The sequence below is a fragment of the Capricornis sumatraensis genome, chromosome 18 (assembly GCF_032405125.1).
Source record: "Capricornis sumatraensis isolate serow.1 chromosome 18, serow.2, whole genome shotgun sequence".
In the NCBI taxonomy this organism is placed as follows: Eukaryota; Metazoa; Chordata; class Mammalia; order Artiodactyla; family Bovidae; genus Capricornis; species Capricornis sumatraensis.
In genome coordinates this window covers 40,389,841-40,409,629 of record NC_091086.1, presented here as the reverse complement: position 1 = coordinate 40,409,629, position 19,789 = coordinate 40,389,841, and the positions used below count along the sequence as shown (strand labels likewise).

At 37.0% G+C, this 19,789-nt stretch overlaps 1 protein-coding gene across 2 annotated transcripts in view; it reads right to left on the bottom strand.

Moving 5' to 3' along the window:
• Positions 1-19,789, bottom strand: part of PRKAA1 (protein kinase AMP-activated catalytic subunit alpha 1) — a 28,247-nt gene that overhangs the window by 5,707 nt on the left and 2,751 nt on the right. Inside the window, exons 2-7 of one of the 2 annotated variants that reach the window (XM_068990782.1) lie at positions 11,750-11,891; positions 9,980-10,073; positions 9,493-9,537; positions 5,981-6,125; positions 3,707-3,794; positions 1,469-1,693 (exon numbers count right to left, since the gene is read on the bottom strand). In XM_068990782.1, coding sequence (XP_068846883.1) covers positions 1,469-1,693; positions 3,707-3,794; positions 5,981-6,125; positions 9,493-9,537; positions 9,980-10,073; positions 11,750-11,891 — 739 coding nt within the window. The remainder of the gene's footprint in view (positions 1-1,468; positions 1,694-3,706; positions 3,795-5,980; positions 6,126-9,492; positions 9,538-9,979; positions 10,074-11,749; positions 11,892-19,789) is intronic. The other variant, XM_068990783.1, reaches the window with a different exon arrangement.

The window sequence follows — 19,789 nt, the reverse complement described above, 5'->3', positions numbered from 1 at the left end:
ACTCCAGTAAGATAATAATAATGTCCCCTTATTTTAATGAAGGAACTGAGATTTCCTAATTTTATATATAAAGGGATATTTTTGGACTTGAATTATATAAAAATATGCTAAAATTTACAATAGAGGAAACACCCCAAAGAACAAAGATTATCTTCTGGATAATGGAATTAAAGATCATTTAAATTCTCTAATGTTTTTGGTGTTTTCTAAGTCTTTTCCAATTGTCACATATTTCATTTAAATTGGAAAAAAATATGTAAAACACAAGAAAAACCACCTCTAAGATATTCTGAAATATACATTTTAGAGATGAATCAGTCCTTCTCTTCTAGTAGTAAAGTCATGACCTACCATTCCTTCTCTTTTTTAGTCTGCAGAATATGGAGTAAATGGAAAGGAATTAAGCTTTTTTTTTTTTTTACTGGAGTATAGTTGGTTTACAATGTTGTGTTACTTTCTGCTGTACAACACAGTGAATCAGTTACACATATATCCACTCTTTCTTAGAGTCTTTCCCCATACAAGTCATTATATAGTATTGAATAGGGTCCCCTGTGCTTATAAAGTAGGTCCTTATTATTTATTTATTTTAGGAATCAAACTTTAAGTTCTACATATGCTCTTTCTTTTTCATTGCCCTAATACTTTCGTCTTTACTGGTCCCAGATACACATCTGATTTCTTTCATCCTTCTCCCTCCATCTCAGAGAAATGTTCTATATAGCCATTAGAAGACCAAAAGAGAAATTTCCATTAACGAAAAAAGGAAAGAAAAACAATGGTAGAAGAAACAAAGTTTGCAGTATTATCTTCATCAGAAATGACCTCCTCAAATTTGAGATTTGTCATCATCACTTTTGCCTTATTTAAACTGTTAGGGTGAACCACATGAAACTGGCAATACTGGTGGACTTTTTTTACTTACAAAACAATAATTTCATATGTAACTCAATGTATACTACTACAAAAACAACGTGTCATTGACTGAATTAAAATGTTCTCATTCCTTGAGATGAACAAAAGGGAAAAATACAGTAACTTGTAAGATGAGAACTCAAAAAGCAATATACAAATTTACTATGAAAAAGTATGAGAATGTGTAAAAGTCAAACATGAAGCATATTACAGAAAATCTTAAAGAATCGCTACCAAATCTAATACCCGACTAGGGTCTTTTTTATTTTTCATTACATCTTTTTCTTTAATTTAAAAAGTAATGTTCACAGTTACAATTTCAAAACAAATAAAGAAGCATAAGCAAAAAGTGAAAGCCTTTCCTCCTCCTAATCTTACTTCCTAAGGTAGCCAGTTTAGTATTTTTAAATATCAAGATAAAATAAGTTTGAGTCTATACATTATTTTTAATATAAAAATGGGATTACATTGTACAAACTATTCTGCAAATTTCTCTTTCACTTGACTTATATCACGGATACTGTTAGATCTGACAATCAGATTGCTTTATCACCTGATATCTTTGATTGTGGCTCTCTTCATGGGATCCACCTGCAGCATATGTTTCAAAAGGCTAATCACAGAAGGATTTAAATATTGAGGGGTATAAAAGATCCCATCACATATCTTCTTAAAAAGAGTTGGCACGTGATCATCATCAAATGGAAGGGTTCCACATAATAAAGCGTACAGAATAACCCCACTGCTCCATATATCTACCTCTGGGCCAGCATACAATCTGCAACAGGAAATACCAACTGGGTTAAACAATCATTAGTAACTTAAGAGTCAATTAATGAATCATACATTTTAAATACGGATATTTTATAAAGAATTATTAGTCAGAATATGGTTTCTATAAGTCACTGCTATGTACTACACATAGAGATTCTACACTAATTCTATCAATATTATCTTAGGAAACAAAATTTAAGAATTTTTTTAAAGTTACAGACTATAGCTAAAATTATCTCCTCAGTACCTCACAATTGTCCTATCTTGAGACATCATACTTCAATATAGAGTAAAAGCACTTTGTACCTCCAACTAATAGGGCCAAACTTTGAACAAACATATCATTACTGTATTTAAAACCACTGTTTTTTGGTTACAGATTAAGCAATCTTTCCTCAACTGGGAATGTTCTGTAGTGATGGACTATAAACCCACTCTCCCCAATTACCCAAGACCTTATACCAAGGTAAAAGGGGCCTGAAGCTGTGGAATGAAGCCCAGCTAACTGATTTGCAGAGGACTTTAAACTCTTATTTGCATTGTACTGTAGCCTGCTGACTTAACTGTTGTTGTTATTTAGTTGCTAAGTCGTGTCCAACTCTTTTGCGACCCAATGGACTGTAGCCCGTCAGGCTCCTCTGTCCATGGAATTCCCCAGGCAAGAATACTGGACTGGGTTACCATTTCCTACTCCAAGGGATCTTCCTGACCCAAAGATCGAACTCAGGTCTCCTGCATAGCAGGTGGATTCGTTACTGCTGAGCCACTAGAGAAGCCCTACTGAGATAACTAGCTGCAGACTAATTAGATAACCCATTCAAAGTCTGGCTTCAGGGAAAGGGTTTCTTTAAATTGGTCAAATAAATTACTGAACTGACTAATAAATAGTGTTTTGAAAGTAAAGGTTTCCATACATCTAGACCACACAGAAAGACCTTATCCAAACTGGGAAAACAGACTTCGGTAACGGCCCATTATATATATACACAATCACATATCTTTTTGTTTAGTTAATTAACAACGCCCCCAGTAGCCAGGTCCTGAACTGTCTTCTTCCCCAAATAATCTACACAGCCCACATGAAATAATTTTAACATTTACCTGCTAATATAAAAAGATAATGATGAACCTTGATAAATCTAAAATTAGATATTTTTGCCTTACTCATATCCATGCCTTAACACAAACATAATTTCTCTGAGTAGGCTAGGCTAGCTAGCTTATGAAAATAGAAAGAAAATACTACTACATTTCTGCATTCTAAATCAGGATGTAAGTCATTCAAACAAAGAAATAAGGTTTGAATGAAAAGTTATTAAAAGTTAATTATAAAAACTAGTAAACGAACTTTAGCTTCTCTGTTTTCTATTTCAGTAGTATAACAAAGAACAATTCCTCTTCAAAAAAGTAAATTTTACTGTCATCTAAACTATTCAAAAAGCTGCCTTATACTAAGATCTCATGTTCTCATTGCTGGTAGTTAGTATAAATTAACTGAGAGACTAGAATTCTTATTTCAGTCTCTAGAAGATTTAAAGAATGAAAATTAAAAATTTTTATCAATACTTTAGTCCAATTCCCCAAAGTACCTTATCATAAAATCTAAAGGTAATTTGAAAAATTAAAGCTACACATTACACTTTTAATTCTTCATCTAAGTGAATAGTAAACCATTTATTACTAGATATTTCTGCATTAGTCAAGTTTTTAATGTCTCACTTTTAAACTTGCTAGTTTTTAAGCCTTCAATTTCTTCCACCAGGGGAAAAAATGAAAGTACTCTCATGTAACTAATATTATATTAACTTGCAAACCAATATCCTCCTCTATAAATGGAGTTCTTAATCCTGATTCGCTTATAATATTTTATTCTTATAATAGAACACTTTTTGGATGAGAAAAGAATAAGCTTTAAGTTTCTTTCACTAGAATTGAGTATTATACCATAGACTAACGAAGTCTAGGAGAAAAATATGATTACAAATATACTGGGCTGGGAGGAGGTGTCAAACACTACCTTCCTGAAATTACTTCTGGTGCAGCATAGTTGGGTGAGCCACAACTTGTTCTTAAAAATTCACCATCTGACATCATGTTTGAAAGACCTGAAAATGCACAAAATTCACCGCTCAAGATTTCCCAAGGACAAAAGTAAAAACAGTTCCATTAAACAATAAAACTGAGTTTGCATTAAAGTGATAAATCATCATTTTGTTCGTTCTTTCAACAGAATCCTACATCCTTTATTGTTTCCAAATATTTTGCCTTTATGCCATAAAACTTGTAATCTGTTTCAACAGTTAAAGTTAGTGCAAGGTCAGGAGTTCACTGAATACATATTAAGCTATTAGTTATTTTGCTTATTAGAATAAACTGGGCAAGTTTAAGATTCACAGACTTAGAGAACAAACTTATGGCTGCCAGATGGGGAAGAACAGGGGGTAGAGATAGGGAGTTTGAGATCGACATGCATGCTCTTGATGTATTTACAATGGATAACCGACAGATCCTACTGTAGCACAGGGAACTCTGCTCAGTGTCATGTGGTAGCTGGATGAGAAGGGAGTTTGGGGTAGAATGGATACATGCATATGTATGGCTGAGTCCCTTTGCTGTCCACTTGAAACCATCACAACATTGTCAACTGGCTATACTCTAATATAAAATAAAAAACTTCTTAAAAAATGGGTATGTTTTTATTAATAAAGAAATTACTAGGGAAAAAATGTAGACTGGAATTAAAATTCAAAGTTTCTATTAATCCCTGATCTGATTCTTCAAAAAAAAAATATATAGTAATTTTTAATATCCAAGTTCCTTCATAGTTCTACTACAAAAATAAAAAACTCAGGAATTCCCTAGCAGTCCAGTGGTTAGGACTCAGTGCTTTCACTGCTATGGCTCAGGATCAATTCCTGGTCAGGGAACTAAGATCCCACAAATCATAGTTCAGTTCAGTTCAGTCCAGTCGCTCAGTCATGTCCGACTATTTGCAACCCCGTGAACCGCAGAACACCAGGCCTTTCTGTCCCCTCACCAACTCCCGGAGTTTACCCAAACTCAAGTCCATTGAGTTGGTGATGCCATCTAACCATCTCATCCTCTATCATCCCCTTCTCCTCCCTTCAATCTTTCCCAACATCAGGGTCTTTTCAAATGAGTCAGCTCTTCACATCAGGTGGCCAAAATATTAAGAGTTTCAGCTTCAACATCAGTCCTTCCAATGAATACCCAGGACGTATTTCCTTTAGGATGGACTGGTTTGATCTCCTTGCAATCCAAGGGACTCTCAGGAGTCTTCTCCAACACCACAGTTCAAAAGCATCAACTCTTCGGCGCTCAGCTTTCTCTATAGTCCAACTCTCACATCCATACATGACCACTGGAAAAACCATAGCCTTGACTAGACGGACCTTTGCTGACAAAGTAATGTCTCTGCTTTTTAATATGCTGTCTAGGTTGGTCATAACTTTCCTTCCAAGGAGTAAGTGTCTTTTAATTTCATGGCTGCAGTCACCATCTGCAGTGATTTTGGAAATCACAGGTGCAGCCAAAAGAAGAAAACTCTGCTTCCTCAAAAATACAATGAATAAAAATAATGACAACTAAAGAATAAGGAAGTCAAATAATTTAGTCAGTTATTAAAAAAAATCTCAGTAGCTCATAGCTGTTGGGAACTATTTAGTGAATCTCTAAAATAGATCATACATACAAAACTGAAGAAAATAAAATTTATAAGCATCTCCTCTGATCTGAACTGAAACTAAGCAAGAGAGAGTTGCAGAGATTCATTTTTATCTTAGGTTTAATAATGTCAATGGCAATTTATATACGAAAACAAACTCATTACATTTTCCTCAAGCTGAAATTATGCTTTTCTATCATTTAAATACTTTACTTTCATTTCTTAAAAATAATTTTATTCACATGGTTTGCCTTCTGACTTTCAAAGTCTGAGTAACTTCATCCCAGTCTCTTTCCTCTTGCTCCATAGTTGATCAAAAGAACACATGGAAACAGGTTGCTAACTTCTTCACAAATAATGGTCTCTTTTCAGATGATGTCGCTAATGCTGCCAATTTAAATTGTCTGCCTAATGTAATAAAAGTCAATTTTAAAGACATAAAGCTATGAAAAGAGAATTCCTTATTTTTACTCCTTTTCGTATACTCCTAGACTAATAGGATATACTACTTTGGGATATTCAGTTGATTATATGCAAGTTACCTGAAGAAACGTACTGATGTTTGTTAAACATAATGAATATATGAAACTATAAAAATCTCCTTACCAAAATCAGCTATCTTTGCATTCATGTGTGCATCAAGCAGGACGTTTTCAGGTTTCAAATCTCTGTGGACCACCATATGCCTGTGACAGTAATCCACACCAGAAAGGATTTGTTGGAACAGTCGTCGACTTTCTTTTTCATCCAGCTAAGAAAAAGCAGAGAGGCAACTTAAAGGTGTATCTTTCAAAAGAAAGTAGTCTGTCTATAATTCTGTAGCCTATAAAACTGTGAAAATGCAAGAACCTTCCAAATGAACCTCACTCATGAGATGCTTTTCAAATGGGGAGGTGGTATAGGCCGCACAAAACAGAAATGCTAGGAGGATCTTAGAACTCAAAATCAGTAACTCAGTTTTCTCATATTATCACTCTCATGACTATACTCTAATAGCTTGTTCTCATCTAAATATCCTGTGCTATTTCGGATAATTTCAGTTTTCACTTGAAACTAGGTGTGTTTTCTCCTATAAATTACAAATACTTACTCTTTGATTCCTTTAACAAATATTTATTGAATACCTTCAATGTGCCATGCACTGTTCTAGACACTCATGATATAGCAATGATAAAAAGAGGCCCTAATCTAGTTAATAGACACATAAATAAAAAGAATAAGAGTGTTCTGAAGAAAAACAAAGCAGGACAAGGGCACAGAGAATTATGTTGGGGTGGGGAATACTGGTTTGAACCATTTGAGAAAGCAACATTTAAGCATTGTTAATGAATTAGCAAGCAACCATGTTATCCTAGCTTCTAAAAGGTGTTTTAATTTAAATAAAAAAAGAAAAACCTAATTCATTTGTTTTATAAAATAGAGTGAAAGTGAAGGTTGCTCAGTGTCTGACTCTTTGCAACCCCATGGACTATGTACAGTCCCTGGAATTCTCCAGGCCAGAATAGTAGAGCGGGTAGCTGTTCCCTCTCTAGGACATCCTCCCAACCCAGGGATCAAACCCAGGTATCCTGTATCACAGGCACATTCTTTACCAGCTGAGCCACCAGGGAAGCCTTTATAAAATAAAACAGCATTTATCTTTACTCCGCTTACTGAAAAAATTATCTTATGCTGTACTACATTTTTAAAAATATAGTTTTTAAAAACTTCTCTTTCCATTTATCCACATTTTCTTATTTTATGATTTTTTTCCATAAGTGAAAACCATTACTTGGATACGCCTGCTCCTAAGAAGTCATATTTAATAAATAAGCTATTAATATTCTAGGCAAAGGATGCTAACATGCAGTTCTTTAACACAGGTCACAAATTAGCATTCTAAAACCAGGTTCCTATACCTTAAATGGTAATAGATAATCTGGAAGATGAACCAGTAAATTCTTTTGAAAGCAAAACCAAAACTATCAAAGAGATAAGAGATACCCTTGCTCAAGAGCAGGTAATAATGATTAGCAATCTAATTTACTTCTAGAAGAAATATAGGTTCATTTTGTAATACAATTTCATATATAAATATACTAAATGAAAAGAACAATGTGTTCTAAATGTGAAAGAGAAGAAAATCAACTGAGCAAACAAAATACAAGAGGTAAAATACTAGTTAGGCTACAAAAATGAAAATTATATTCAATACTAGACAAGGAGGCGAAGCCTATAAAGAAAGACTAGAAAAGTCAAAGCATATTTCCATTTAAACATGGAAGATGGAACATCCGTAAGATGACAGCATATAAAGACACAAGAGCAAGAGAAGAGACGGCAGTAACTGAGGGGAGTCACTAAGCGAGAGGGCAGATGAACAGTGATAAAGACTTGGCTAACCACAGAAAGCTGAAACCTAAGCCTTTAGGGGTGGAACGCAATGATAAACTCATCTGCACACAGACTTCTTAAAGGGCTTAGATATTGGAAGTGTTGGGAATTTCTGATGGTAGAAGTGAGAAATGGACTGAAAACAGGACAGCTGATTGAAGAAAGAAGTTTTAAGCTCACCACCCTTACTAGGGAATAAGAGCCATGATTTACTCTTTAGTAAGGAGAGCTGAGTGCTGAAGAACTGATGCTTTTAAACTGTGGTGTTGGAGAAGACTCTTGAGAGTCCCTTGGACTACAAGGAGATCCAACCAGTCCATTCTAAAGGAGATCAGTCCTGGGTATTCTTTGGAAGGAATGATGCTAAAGCTGAAACTCCAATACTTTAGCTACCTCATGCGAAGAGCTGACTCATTGGAAAAGACTCTGATGCTTGGAGGGATTGGGGGCAGGAGGAGGAGACGACAGAGGATGAGATGGCTGGATGGCATCACCGCCTCGATGGACATGAGTTTTAGTGAACTTCGGGAGATGGTGATGGACAGGGAGGCCTGGTGTGCTGCGATTCATGGGGTCGCAAAGAGTCGGACACGACTGAGCAACTGAACTGAACTGAACTGAACTGAACTGAAGGCTAAACACAGCCCTGTTCCCCAAGGACACTAGAGAAGGAATGAGGCACCACATGGAGAACATGGGGCTTAAATGAAAGTCAGCATAGTAATCAGTGAGCCTCTTGGACCCTTCCCCATTTAGCTCACAGAGCACTGGCAGCTAAGCTCACACCCTCAAGGAAACTGGAAGGTTTCTTCTGGAGCAACTATCTCAGCAAGGAAAAAATATTATTAACATTTGGTGTTCCCTAGTAAAACAGACAGGTCCCTACTCATTCAACCGATGGGAAGGTCCATCAATTAATAAATTACACCCTCCTGACCTTGGCATTTAGAATTTCACTCTCAAATATGAGTGGACAACCTACAATCACCAGATATCTAAGCAAGGGTCATGCACAAAAGACAAAGACCAATAAAATGAACAGAAAAAAGCAGGGAGCACAGAAGGTACAGAAGCAATGAAGGAAAGAAAACAAAAAAAATTTTAAATTGGCATCCTCGAACAGATGTTTATTATCTCTGTGGAACAAAAAAATAGGCTATCTAAAGAAAGACGACTTCAGAAAATAAGAAAGAAATAAAAAATGACAGCTGGAATTTTAATATGCAATGGGTAAAATTGAGCACAATTCCCATAATGTAAAGCAAAATGATCAGGACATGAAAAATGGAAAAGATAAGAAGCATGACACCAATTCAACTTGTGTCTTTTCCCATTTTTTAGGCAGAATATTGGTGCCAGGGTTGGGGGCAGGGAGGTCAGTGGAGGAAGCAGGAGGTGAAAAGACAAGTGGAATACCCAAGATTGAAATGAATCATGTTAAGAAATGGTAAAATCAAAATTAACTTGGTTAATGATTTTGATTTTGATGAAAGTGAACAAATATGCTATGCAGAACCAATGAATGAATGATGTAAAGAACTTCAGATTGGGAGGGAAAACAGTTGGCTTCTCAGTGCTCGATGAGGCTCCTCCAGAAGAGGTTTTTGCATACCACATACTCTGGGTATGAGAAAAAGTATGGCAGGGGCAATGTTCTGTTTTTGTATCTGTAACTTAAGATACTGTTCAAAACGCCTTTTATTAAAGTTCCTTCCAACTCTAAATTCTTTAAGTCTAATTCCTACCTCCTTCATGGAGCCTGTTCTTACTACTCCAGGTACATCAGATTTCTGAAACCAAAAAATGAATGCAATTTAAATGTGGCTAGGGTTCACCTGCAAGGCCCAGATTTCTAAGTATTAAATAATATGTTTTTTAAGGATTAAATACATACTTTAAGATATATATTACAAGTATTCATATGCCCCAGAAGCTAAGTCTGAAGATCCTGAGTTCCAGGGTCTCAATCTAATCCTATCACTGATAAATCAAGTGACCTTGAGCAAAAAAAAAATCTGTAAGTCTCAGTTTCCATATCTGTGTAAGTAGCCTACGGATATAGTCTTTAAGATCCTTCCTAGCTCTAACAAGTCTATGATTCTAGGCAAATATGTGACTAAGGGGACTGGTTATTAAATAGAACTCTTAACAGAACTGCTTTCTAATATTCTGATGCTCATAAAGGATAAGGGAGTTACAAAATATATACAGGATTAAATCAGAACTGCTTACCCTTCCATTTTTACAGATATAATCAAATAGCTCTCCTCCTGAGACATATTCCATCACCATGAAAATATCAGATGGTGTACTGATGACCTGGTACCTGGTGAGAGAAAACATTATCTACCAGTATTAAAACATGTATATTCATTCATTCAATAAATATCTACTAAGCGCCTATAATACACCAGGCACTGTGCTAGAAGCTGGGAAAACTGCAGTGAACAAAACAGATTCTCTGCTCTCACAGAGTTTATTTTCCAGGAGCCAGGAAACAGACACTAAATAAAAAAGCAATATCTCAGGTGGTGGAACATGCTATGAAGAGAAATAAAGCAAACTAAGGGAAGGAAATCTTTCATACAGGGTGTTCAAGGAAGGCCTCTCTGATAAAGTAACATGTAGCAGACCCTAATGCAATCAGGGAACAAACTATGCCATTACCAAGAAGGTGAGCCAGGCAGAGGGAAGAGCAAGTGCAAAGGCCCGCAGGGGGAAGTCTGCCTGGCATCTCTGAGCAACAGTAGGAAGGCTAGAGCTGAGTAAGCTGGGAGAGAGAAACCAGGATGTGGGGTCAAAGAGGCAACTGGTACCAGAGGGCACAGAACCTTACAAAGCCATGATGAGGCTGTGGCTTTCATTCTCTGGCAGAGAGACAGCTAATGAAGGTTTTAAGCAAAACAGTCATGTGGCCTGGCCGATTAGAAGGGTAATAATTTTGACTGATGGCAGCAATGTGAAGAACTGACTGCGTACTAGGGTAGGAGCAGGTGGCTACTGCAGTAGTCCATGACAGAAATGAAGGGGGCCCACACCGGGGTGAGGACAATGACGGAACTGGAATCATATCCTAGATATACTTTTGCAGGAAGAGATGGAGTAGAGGTTGGGAAGTGAGAGAAACAGTAAAGTTAAGGATAGTTCCTAAGTTTCTGCCCTGAGGAACCAGATTATCACCTGAGATGGTAAAAACTGTGGAAGACCAGGTGTGGGAGGGGGATAAAGAGTTCAGGTTTACCCATACCGAGTTTCACGTGCCTCGTGGACACCCAAATGGAGAAGTAAAATAGGTAGCGGGCATAGGAGTCTGAAATCCAGGGAACGGGTTTCAAAGCAGGAGATGTATACTTAAGGGCTGTCGGCACAAAGATGGTATTTAAAACCATGGCACTTCAACAGATTAGAAGAGGTGAGAGTGAAACAAATTCTGAGTCAGCCAGTTCAATACAAAAGCCTAAACGGTTTTAATTTATAGTCTGCATAATAAAGCCGCGCAGTAAATAAGTTCTCTGTAGACCCTACAACCGGCAACTGTAAAACAACAGCAGTACTACTGCCTTTTGAAATCTGGATTTCTAAAATTCTATTTATTATTTGTTTTATCAGATAGAACCAGTGTAGGGGAGTGAGGGACACTTTCTACTGCGTTGTCTCTAGTGAGGCTAAGTGATATCACGTGGAAATTTGGAGGTCAGGAGTTTTTGTTTTGTGAATCATTGTTGGTTCTATAGCAGTAGGGGGGCACTGAACGTTATCTATCAAAAGGGCATCAGCTCAGAAAATAAGAAATATAACAGCTGATAAACACAAGGGCAAAATGTGGACTCAGGCTTAAGTGACCATGAATGGGGTTAGATAAATACATGAACAGGAAGAACTTCTAAAACTCTCAGGAATAAACTGAAGAAATGTCACTCAGCTTTCTCACTTGTCGGATTAAGTGGTTAACAAAAATGATGAAAAAATGATATGACTATATTTAATATAATCAGATCTTACAGTTTAATTATATGAGGATGCCTGAAAAGCTTGAGGTTCTGAATTTCTCTTCGGATTTTTCCTACTACATCAAGGCTTCGAATCTTCTGCCGATTCAGTATCTTCACAGCAACTTTATGCCCAGTCAATTCATGTTTGCCAACTGCAGGAGAAATAATTTTAATAAATTAGTGCCAGGTTTGGTTAATAACATATTTAGAACTATTCTAAGAGTAGAAATCTTAGCCTTCTCCAAAAATACTTAAGCAAGTCCAAGTTCCTTCCAATTCTGCCTGATTTACCCCTGAGTGTTTAAGAGTGATTAAGTATGAGCTTCCCCTGTGGCTCAGATAGTAAAGAACCGGCCCACAATGTAGGAGACTCAGGCTCAATCCCTGGTTTGGGACGATCCCCTGGAGAAGGGAATGGCTACCCACTCCAGTATTCTTGCCTGGAGAATCCCATGGACAGAGGAGCTTGGCAGATTAGAGTCCATGGGGCTGCAAAGAGTCAGACATGACTGAGTGACTAACACTTTCACTTTCAAGTGGGAAGACACATGAGAAACTACTGGCTGTCGTTTTTTCCGGAAAGGAAAGTTGGACAGCTAAGGCAGAGACAGAAAGCAACTTCTTTACTGTTCTCTACCTTTTTATACTTTTAAATTCTCTTAATTTACTTTTCACTTTTTAATCTGTCATACATACAAATTGAGCTTTTCTCTCTCGGTGTGCAGTTCTATGCATTTTAACACGTGGAAATTGGTGTCATCACTGTTATAATCAGATACAGAACAGTTTCCTCCTTCCAAAAACCTCCCTCATGTTAGACACACTTTCTCTATAAGCCCTTGAACCTTTTAAATTTTGGTTCATGAGCATGTAGTTTCTATTTTTAAAAATAAGAAAAAAATTTAAGTGATTACCTTTCCATTTTGAATGTTATACCCACATAATCAATGGTTATAACAGAATTTAGACATTTTTTAATAGTGGCAAAGTCTTTTCTAAGGGTCTAGTGGAGAATTTATATTCCAACAAAATCAAGAAGTAAGCCAAGACGGTATTCAGTAAAGAAGGGGTCCAATATACGAGAAAAAGATGACTCCCAGTAAGTTAATGAAGCAAAGTCCGAAGCAACAGCTTTGTGGAAAGCTCTCCAGTTACTAAACTTTGACTTGAACAAGTTAAATTATTTCAACTTTGTATTCAAAGTAACAATACTATATACTCCATAGGGTGACATGAAGTAAGGCTTGTAAAGCACTTTCCGTCATGCCCAGCACAGTAACTTCTTTATGAACAAACGATGACTATTACTATTTAAGGTTATTTATTTTCCATTGCTCCCAAATGTCTCCCCTGTTCCTAGCTAATCAGTCCTAAAGTTTCTGATTAACCCTGTATAGCCAATTTTATCTCAGCTTTTTCATTTGTCCCTTTTATAGTTAGATTCAGTACAATGCCTTTGTCCAGGTCCACAATAAGTACTAAACAATAGCTTCCCTGGCGGCTCAGACATCTGCCTGCAATGCAGGAGACTGGGGTTCAATCCCTAAGTGGGATCAGGAAGATCCCCTGGAGAAGGGAATCGCTACCCACTCTAGTATTGTTGCCTGGAGAATTCCATGGACAGAGGAACCTGGCAGGCTACAGTCCATGGGGTCACAGAGTCAGACACAATTGAGCAACTAACACTTTCATTTATTTTTCAAATAGCTGTAATTTCTATGCACCTGGCTTCTATCCCCATAAGCTTCAATCTCACTAACTTGCTCCATCCCCCCTTCCCATCAACACCAGAGATTCCTAGCTTCCAAAGTTCAACCCATTTCCTGACTTTGGTTAATTTTCAACATGATATTGCTAGATGTATATACACATAGTAAGATTTCACTTACTACCCAAAAACTATAGGAACACTTATTGAGTCACAGAAGAGCACAGAGGTAAAAATAGGTTTATCTGACTTAATTTGAAATCAGATTTTTTAAATGATTACTATTTTAAAAAAATATAAATCTAATTGATTTATAATACATAACATAATTAAGGTATACAACTCATTAGTTAATATTCATGACATACCCACTTTATACCCAAACATACTGCCTCTAACTCTCCCAAGCCTGGAAGACTAACAATACTAGCAACAGTTTACAAGTAACTGAGGTACAGGAAGATGAAATAACTTAACCAAGATGAAATAACTTGCCCAAAGTTACATAGCTAGTGACTGACAAAACAAAATAGGAATCCATGTCTGTCTCAAAAACTTGTCCTTTTTCCAAAAACAGTAAATGAAATGTGAATATTTTTTTAAAAGATAATCTTCAAAAGAATAGCCACCAGGGAAGCTATTGTTTAGTACTTATATATAATAATACTAAATAAATATCCTTTTAATAAAAGATAAATAGAAGTTGAACATGTAAGTAAAAACCCTTGGTTCACAGTCTTATAATTTTGAAAAGAATAACAGATTGAATTCTCCAAACTAATAAGACTTACTCTAAAACTTCATTTATTTAAGAAATAGTTATTGAGTACCTGCACCCACTATGTGCCAGGCAGTTGCTACTATGACCTTTCTCCTGTATGAGAAAATAAATCCACTCTAATAGGCTTCCCAGGTGGCCAGAGGTTAAAAAAAAAAAATCTGTCTGTTAATGCAGGAGACGCAAGTTCAATCCCTGGGTCGGGAAGATCCCCTGAAGTAGAAAACCGGCAACCCACTCCAGTATTCTTGCCTGGAAAATCCCTTGGACAGAGGAGCCTGACAGGATACAGTCCATGGGGTCACAAAGAATTGGACACCACTGAGCAACTAGGAGTACATGCAGTAAAAACCTGCTTCTTAGCAATTTCAATGTTTTATAACAAGATGCCAAAAAAGACATTTTATTCATTCTATTAAATCTGTTTAAAAGTTACTCAAAAATCTACAACTGATCCTTGAACAACTCAGGTTTGAACCGCAAGAGTCCACTAATACTAGAATTTTTTTCAGCATATAAACATTTAACCCCCTTATCCCCAGATGTAGAACCCGAGGGTATGGAGGGCCCATTGTACTATGTCACTTAATAAAAGGGACTTGAGCATCTAGGCCTTTTGGTATCCTCTGGGGCTCCTAGAAACAACCCCTTAAGTATTCTGAGGGGTGACTGCATCATCAAACAGAAATGAAGAGCATAAAACTAAGCACATAGGGAATTCCCCAGCGATCCAGTTGTTAGGACTCAGGGCTTTCACTGCGGGGCCCAGGTCTGATCCCTGGTCGGGGAATTAAGATCCTGCAAGCAATGCACTGCAGCCAAATAAATAAATAAAAGCACATAAAACATAATGCAAGTGTACTGGGTTGAAGAGTGTCCCTTCTTCCCCACAAATTCACATCCACCATCACCACAGAATGGGATCTTATTTGAAACCAGGGTTTTGGGGGGTATAGTTAGTTAAGGATCTCAGGATAAAATCATCCTAGATTTAAGGTGGGCTCTATATCTAATGACTGGTGTCCTTATAGGAAAAGGAGAGAACACAGGCACGCACGCACAGAGGTGACCGTGTGAAGACAGCCAGAGACTGCAGTTTGCTTCTACAAGCCAAGGAACACCAGGAGTCCCCAGAGGCTGGAAGAGGAAGAAACAGATTCTCCCCTAAAGCCTCCAGAGGGACTCTACTAAACCCTTGCTTTCGGGACTTCTGGCCTCCAGAACTCTGAAATGACTTGTTGTTTTTAAGTCACCCAGCTTTGTGGTACTGTTACTGCAGCCCTAAGAAACTGACAGGTTTATGACGTGTGCTCTGCTGTATTTAGTCGCTCAGTCATGCCCGACTCTTTGCAACCCCAGGGACTGTAGCTCACCAGGCTCCTCTGTCCATGGGGATTCTCTAGGCAAGAACACTGGAGTGGGTTGCCATTTCCTCCTCTAAGGGATCTTCTCAACCCAGGGATCAAACCTGCATTCCCTCAGTCTCCTGCATTTCAGGCAGATTCTCTACCACTGAGCCACGTGGGAAGCCCTAGGTTTATGACAGTCACATCAAAATCAACAAGTTAACAAAAGTAATTTTTTGAAAACAGGTTTTTCTGAACTGCACTACATGTGTCCAAGCATTCTTAAATGGAACACATGATGACAGGGAACCACAGGGACATCATGGAGTTACTTCTCTAGATAGCACTTCTTGCTTCCAGGCTATTACGTGCCAGATCCTAGGGTTTTCTGCTTTTTGAAGTTGTGTTTCATCCTTCACGGTCTATCAGCAGTCAATTCACAGCCTCTTCTCCAATGTTCTAATTTCAGGAATTCTAATTTTCTTTTTTTTTTTTTTTTTAATGTTTAAGGTGGAATTTTTATTAGAGATTTGCCATAGTTTTTGTTTTATTATCTTTTTTATTATTTATATTTTATTTATTTTTACTTTATTTTACTTTACAATTCTGTATTGGTTTTGCCATACATTGACATGAATCCACCACAGGTATACATGAGTTTCCAAACATGAACCCCCCTCCCACCTCCCACCCTATATCATCTCTCTAGATCATCCCCATGCACCAGCCCCAAGCATCCTGTATCCTGCATCAAACATAGACTGGCAATTCATTTCTTACATGATAGTATACATGTTTCAAGAGAATTCTAATTTTCAATGGGCTAGAAAAATCATGAAACTAAAATTATTAGAATAAATTTTCTAAAGTATGCTTTACAAAACACTAGGACTGGAGACTCTTCATGGGAAAAGATTTCACAATCAAGTGGTCTTGGAAAGGATGTCTCCTCTCCTTTTTAGAAATTTATTATGCATATTAACACAGTAACACTGATAGAGCCCTACTGGAAAGAAACCCATCAAGTGTTTAATCTGGTATTTCCCAGTCTTAACTGGATACAGGTTTTTTCCTCCAAGGTTTGAAAACAATGTCCCAACACTGAGAAAGAGAAGAGTGAAAAAGTTGGCTTAAAGTTCAACATTCAGAAAAGTAAGATCATGGCATCTGGTCCCATCACTACATGGCAAATAAATGGGGAAATAGTGGAAACAGTGTCAGATTTTATTTTGGGGGGGCTCCAAAATCACTGCAGATGGTGATTGCAGCCATGAAATTAAAAGATGCTTACTCCCTAGAAGGAAAGTTATGACCAACCTAGACAGCATATTAAAAAGCAGAGACATTACTTTGTCAACAAAGGTCCATCTAGTCAAGGCTATGGTTTTTCCTGTGGTCATGTATGGATGTGAGAGTTGGACTGTAAAGAAAGCTGAGCACCGAAGAACTGATGCTTTCAAACTGTTGTGTTGGAGAAGATCTTCAGAGTCCCTTGGACTGCAAGGAGATCCAACCAGTCCATTCTAAAGGAGATCAGTCCTGGGTGTTCATTGGAAGGACTGGTGCTGAAGCTGAAACTCCAATACTTTGGCCATCTGATGCGAAGAGCTCACACATTGGAAAAGACCCTGATGCTGAAAAAGACTGAGGGCAGGAGAAGGGGACAACAGAGGATAAGATGCTTGGATGGCATCACCGACTCAATGGACATGAGTTTGGGTAAACTCTGGGAGTTGGTGATGGACAGGGAGGCCTGGCATGCTACAGTCCATGGGGTCACAAAGAGTCAGACACGACTAAGCAACTGAACTGAACTGAACATTGAGGACTCCAAATATTTTCTTTTTAAGAGAAGGCAGTATCTCCTATTTTTTTTTCCCCTTTTCTTCCCAGCAAAATCTCACTAATTTTCCAGCCGTCATATGATTAATATGTTGTTTTCCTTACTTATAGGAACAACAATATTTGCCTTGACCCCACTGCCAACATAGTTCAGTATTAGAATTTCAATAGCATAATACTTTTGAAAATATAGTTATTTTTTTATAGCTTAGGAAACCCAAGATCACATTTGAGCCTCACAATAAACCTATGATGCAGGTAGTATGAGGCTCTGAGAGATTAACTCACTGAAGTAAAGTTATTAAGTGATCAAGACAGAACAGGTCTTCTAGTTAGAAGAATTCCAAGTCTGGGACCTATCCACTATACACCACCATCAGTGTGCACTGTGAAGGGAAAGAAGCCTTGACAACAATATCAAAATCTGAACTGTTTCCTCAAAACTAGGCTAAAGATTCTCCAGTGACTAAACTCAGTTGCAGCCAAATTAACTGCTGCTCCATAAGTCAATCAGTGCAGTACATGGACTTTGTCAAGGATATGCACTACTGAAATATTTCTCCCTTGGTCCAAAGCTCAAAACTTTACTCTTCAGACGTCACTGTTTTACAGTAATACCAAGCTGTGGCTTTTGGGTGAAATGGAAGACAGGTATTTCTGCCATGGAAGACCTGAGTCACTCATAGCAAAGGTTACCACAATTCACAATATCTCCCTCACAACAACAGCAACAGATGAGTCAACTAAACATTAGCTAACAACCTGTTACTGCTTTCTAAAAGGAACTCTGTCTAACTGTAGAACTCTGTAACACATGCTCTTCTAATCAGATATATAATCCTGAAGTAAAGTAAGATCATACTTTGAAAGAGAGAATTTTAAACACTGATAAAGAGTTGCCACAAAGATAGAAATGTTTACTAAAGATATTCTAATCACCCAACCATTTCATTTTCACTCTAAAATTGAAAAAACAAAAACAAAACAAAAACCTCACTGCTAAAAGTATCAGGGAAATAACTGAATTCTGGTTGGAGAGGGATGAATTTTAAAAGCTATAGGTGGAAATTTGAGAAAGGTACCTTTTCTTAACAAAACATTTCAGGCATCCCAAAAGGCAAAGCAAATACCCATGTTCCACCCAATAGCCACTTAAGCAGTAAAACCTTACAGATGCAACTGAAGCCCAGTCTGACTCCTCCCAGATTCCTTCCTCCTTTCCTTCTCCCTAGAGGTTACCACTATCTTGAATGTGGTTTGTCTTTCCCACATATATGTTGAATCCATAAATGATATAGTAACAATTTTCCATATGTTTATTTTCACAAACTTAATTTTATATATTCTTTTGAATTCATAATTCATGCAGATTCAAAAATATAAAAAGATATACCGTGGCATGTCCTCCTACAGCCTAGTTCCCCTCCTCTGAACATGTGTAATGTTCAGTGTCTACTGTAACACAGTTTCATGTGTATCTTTAAAGAAACACTGTATACAGATGCACAGTTACACTTAGATACTTTAATCTGCCCCTGCTTTTTATACACAAGTGGTAGGTATGCTATATACTTTGTTGATTATCTTTATTTTTTTCCTCTCTTAAAAATACACCTTGGAAATTGTTCCCTATATTATAGAAAGTCTTGCTTTTTTTTTTTTCTCAATGTTTGCAAGGTATATACCACTGTATGGGTAAACCATAATTTAACTATTGTCCTACTAGCAAGGTTACTACTTCCAATCTTTTATATTAACAAACAATATGGCAATGAATAACTCATTATTCCATATACCTATAGGATAAATTCCTAGAAGCTGAATTGCCGGTTTAGTTTTATAAATAATGTCATATAGAGGTGGTACCAATTTGTACTCCAGTCAGCAATGTATGAGTCTTTTTTCATGTTTTAAAATTTCATATGAATAACAACTTCTTCTGTTTTTGTGGCCTAAACTTATATACTTGAGATTCACCCATGCTGGTATATATAGCTCTAATTCATATCTAGACTTTTTTACTTAAAAGTTTTTAAATAACTTATGTGATTCTGTCAAAGAGAAGTCACCTATTTACCTAAACTTTCAGTTTCATGTATAAAATACTCATCAACTTAATAAACAGATTATATGTATAAAAACTCATTTGGCAAAGATTACCCACCCTACTGAAGAAGTATCTTCTCTTAGAAAATGAGCAAAAACTTCCATTTATATTTACTGCAATAATAACTCTATTCATCCATGCTTTTATAAATGTTCTTGCTGAGAGGAGAGGGGAGTAGACCCACAAGAGAGTGGAGACCAACCCCTTGACAATCAAGGGGGTGGAAAAAGGTATCTTGGAAACAATAATTCAAGCACAATTCCAAACTA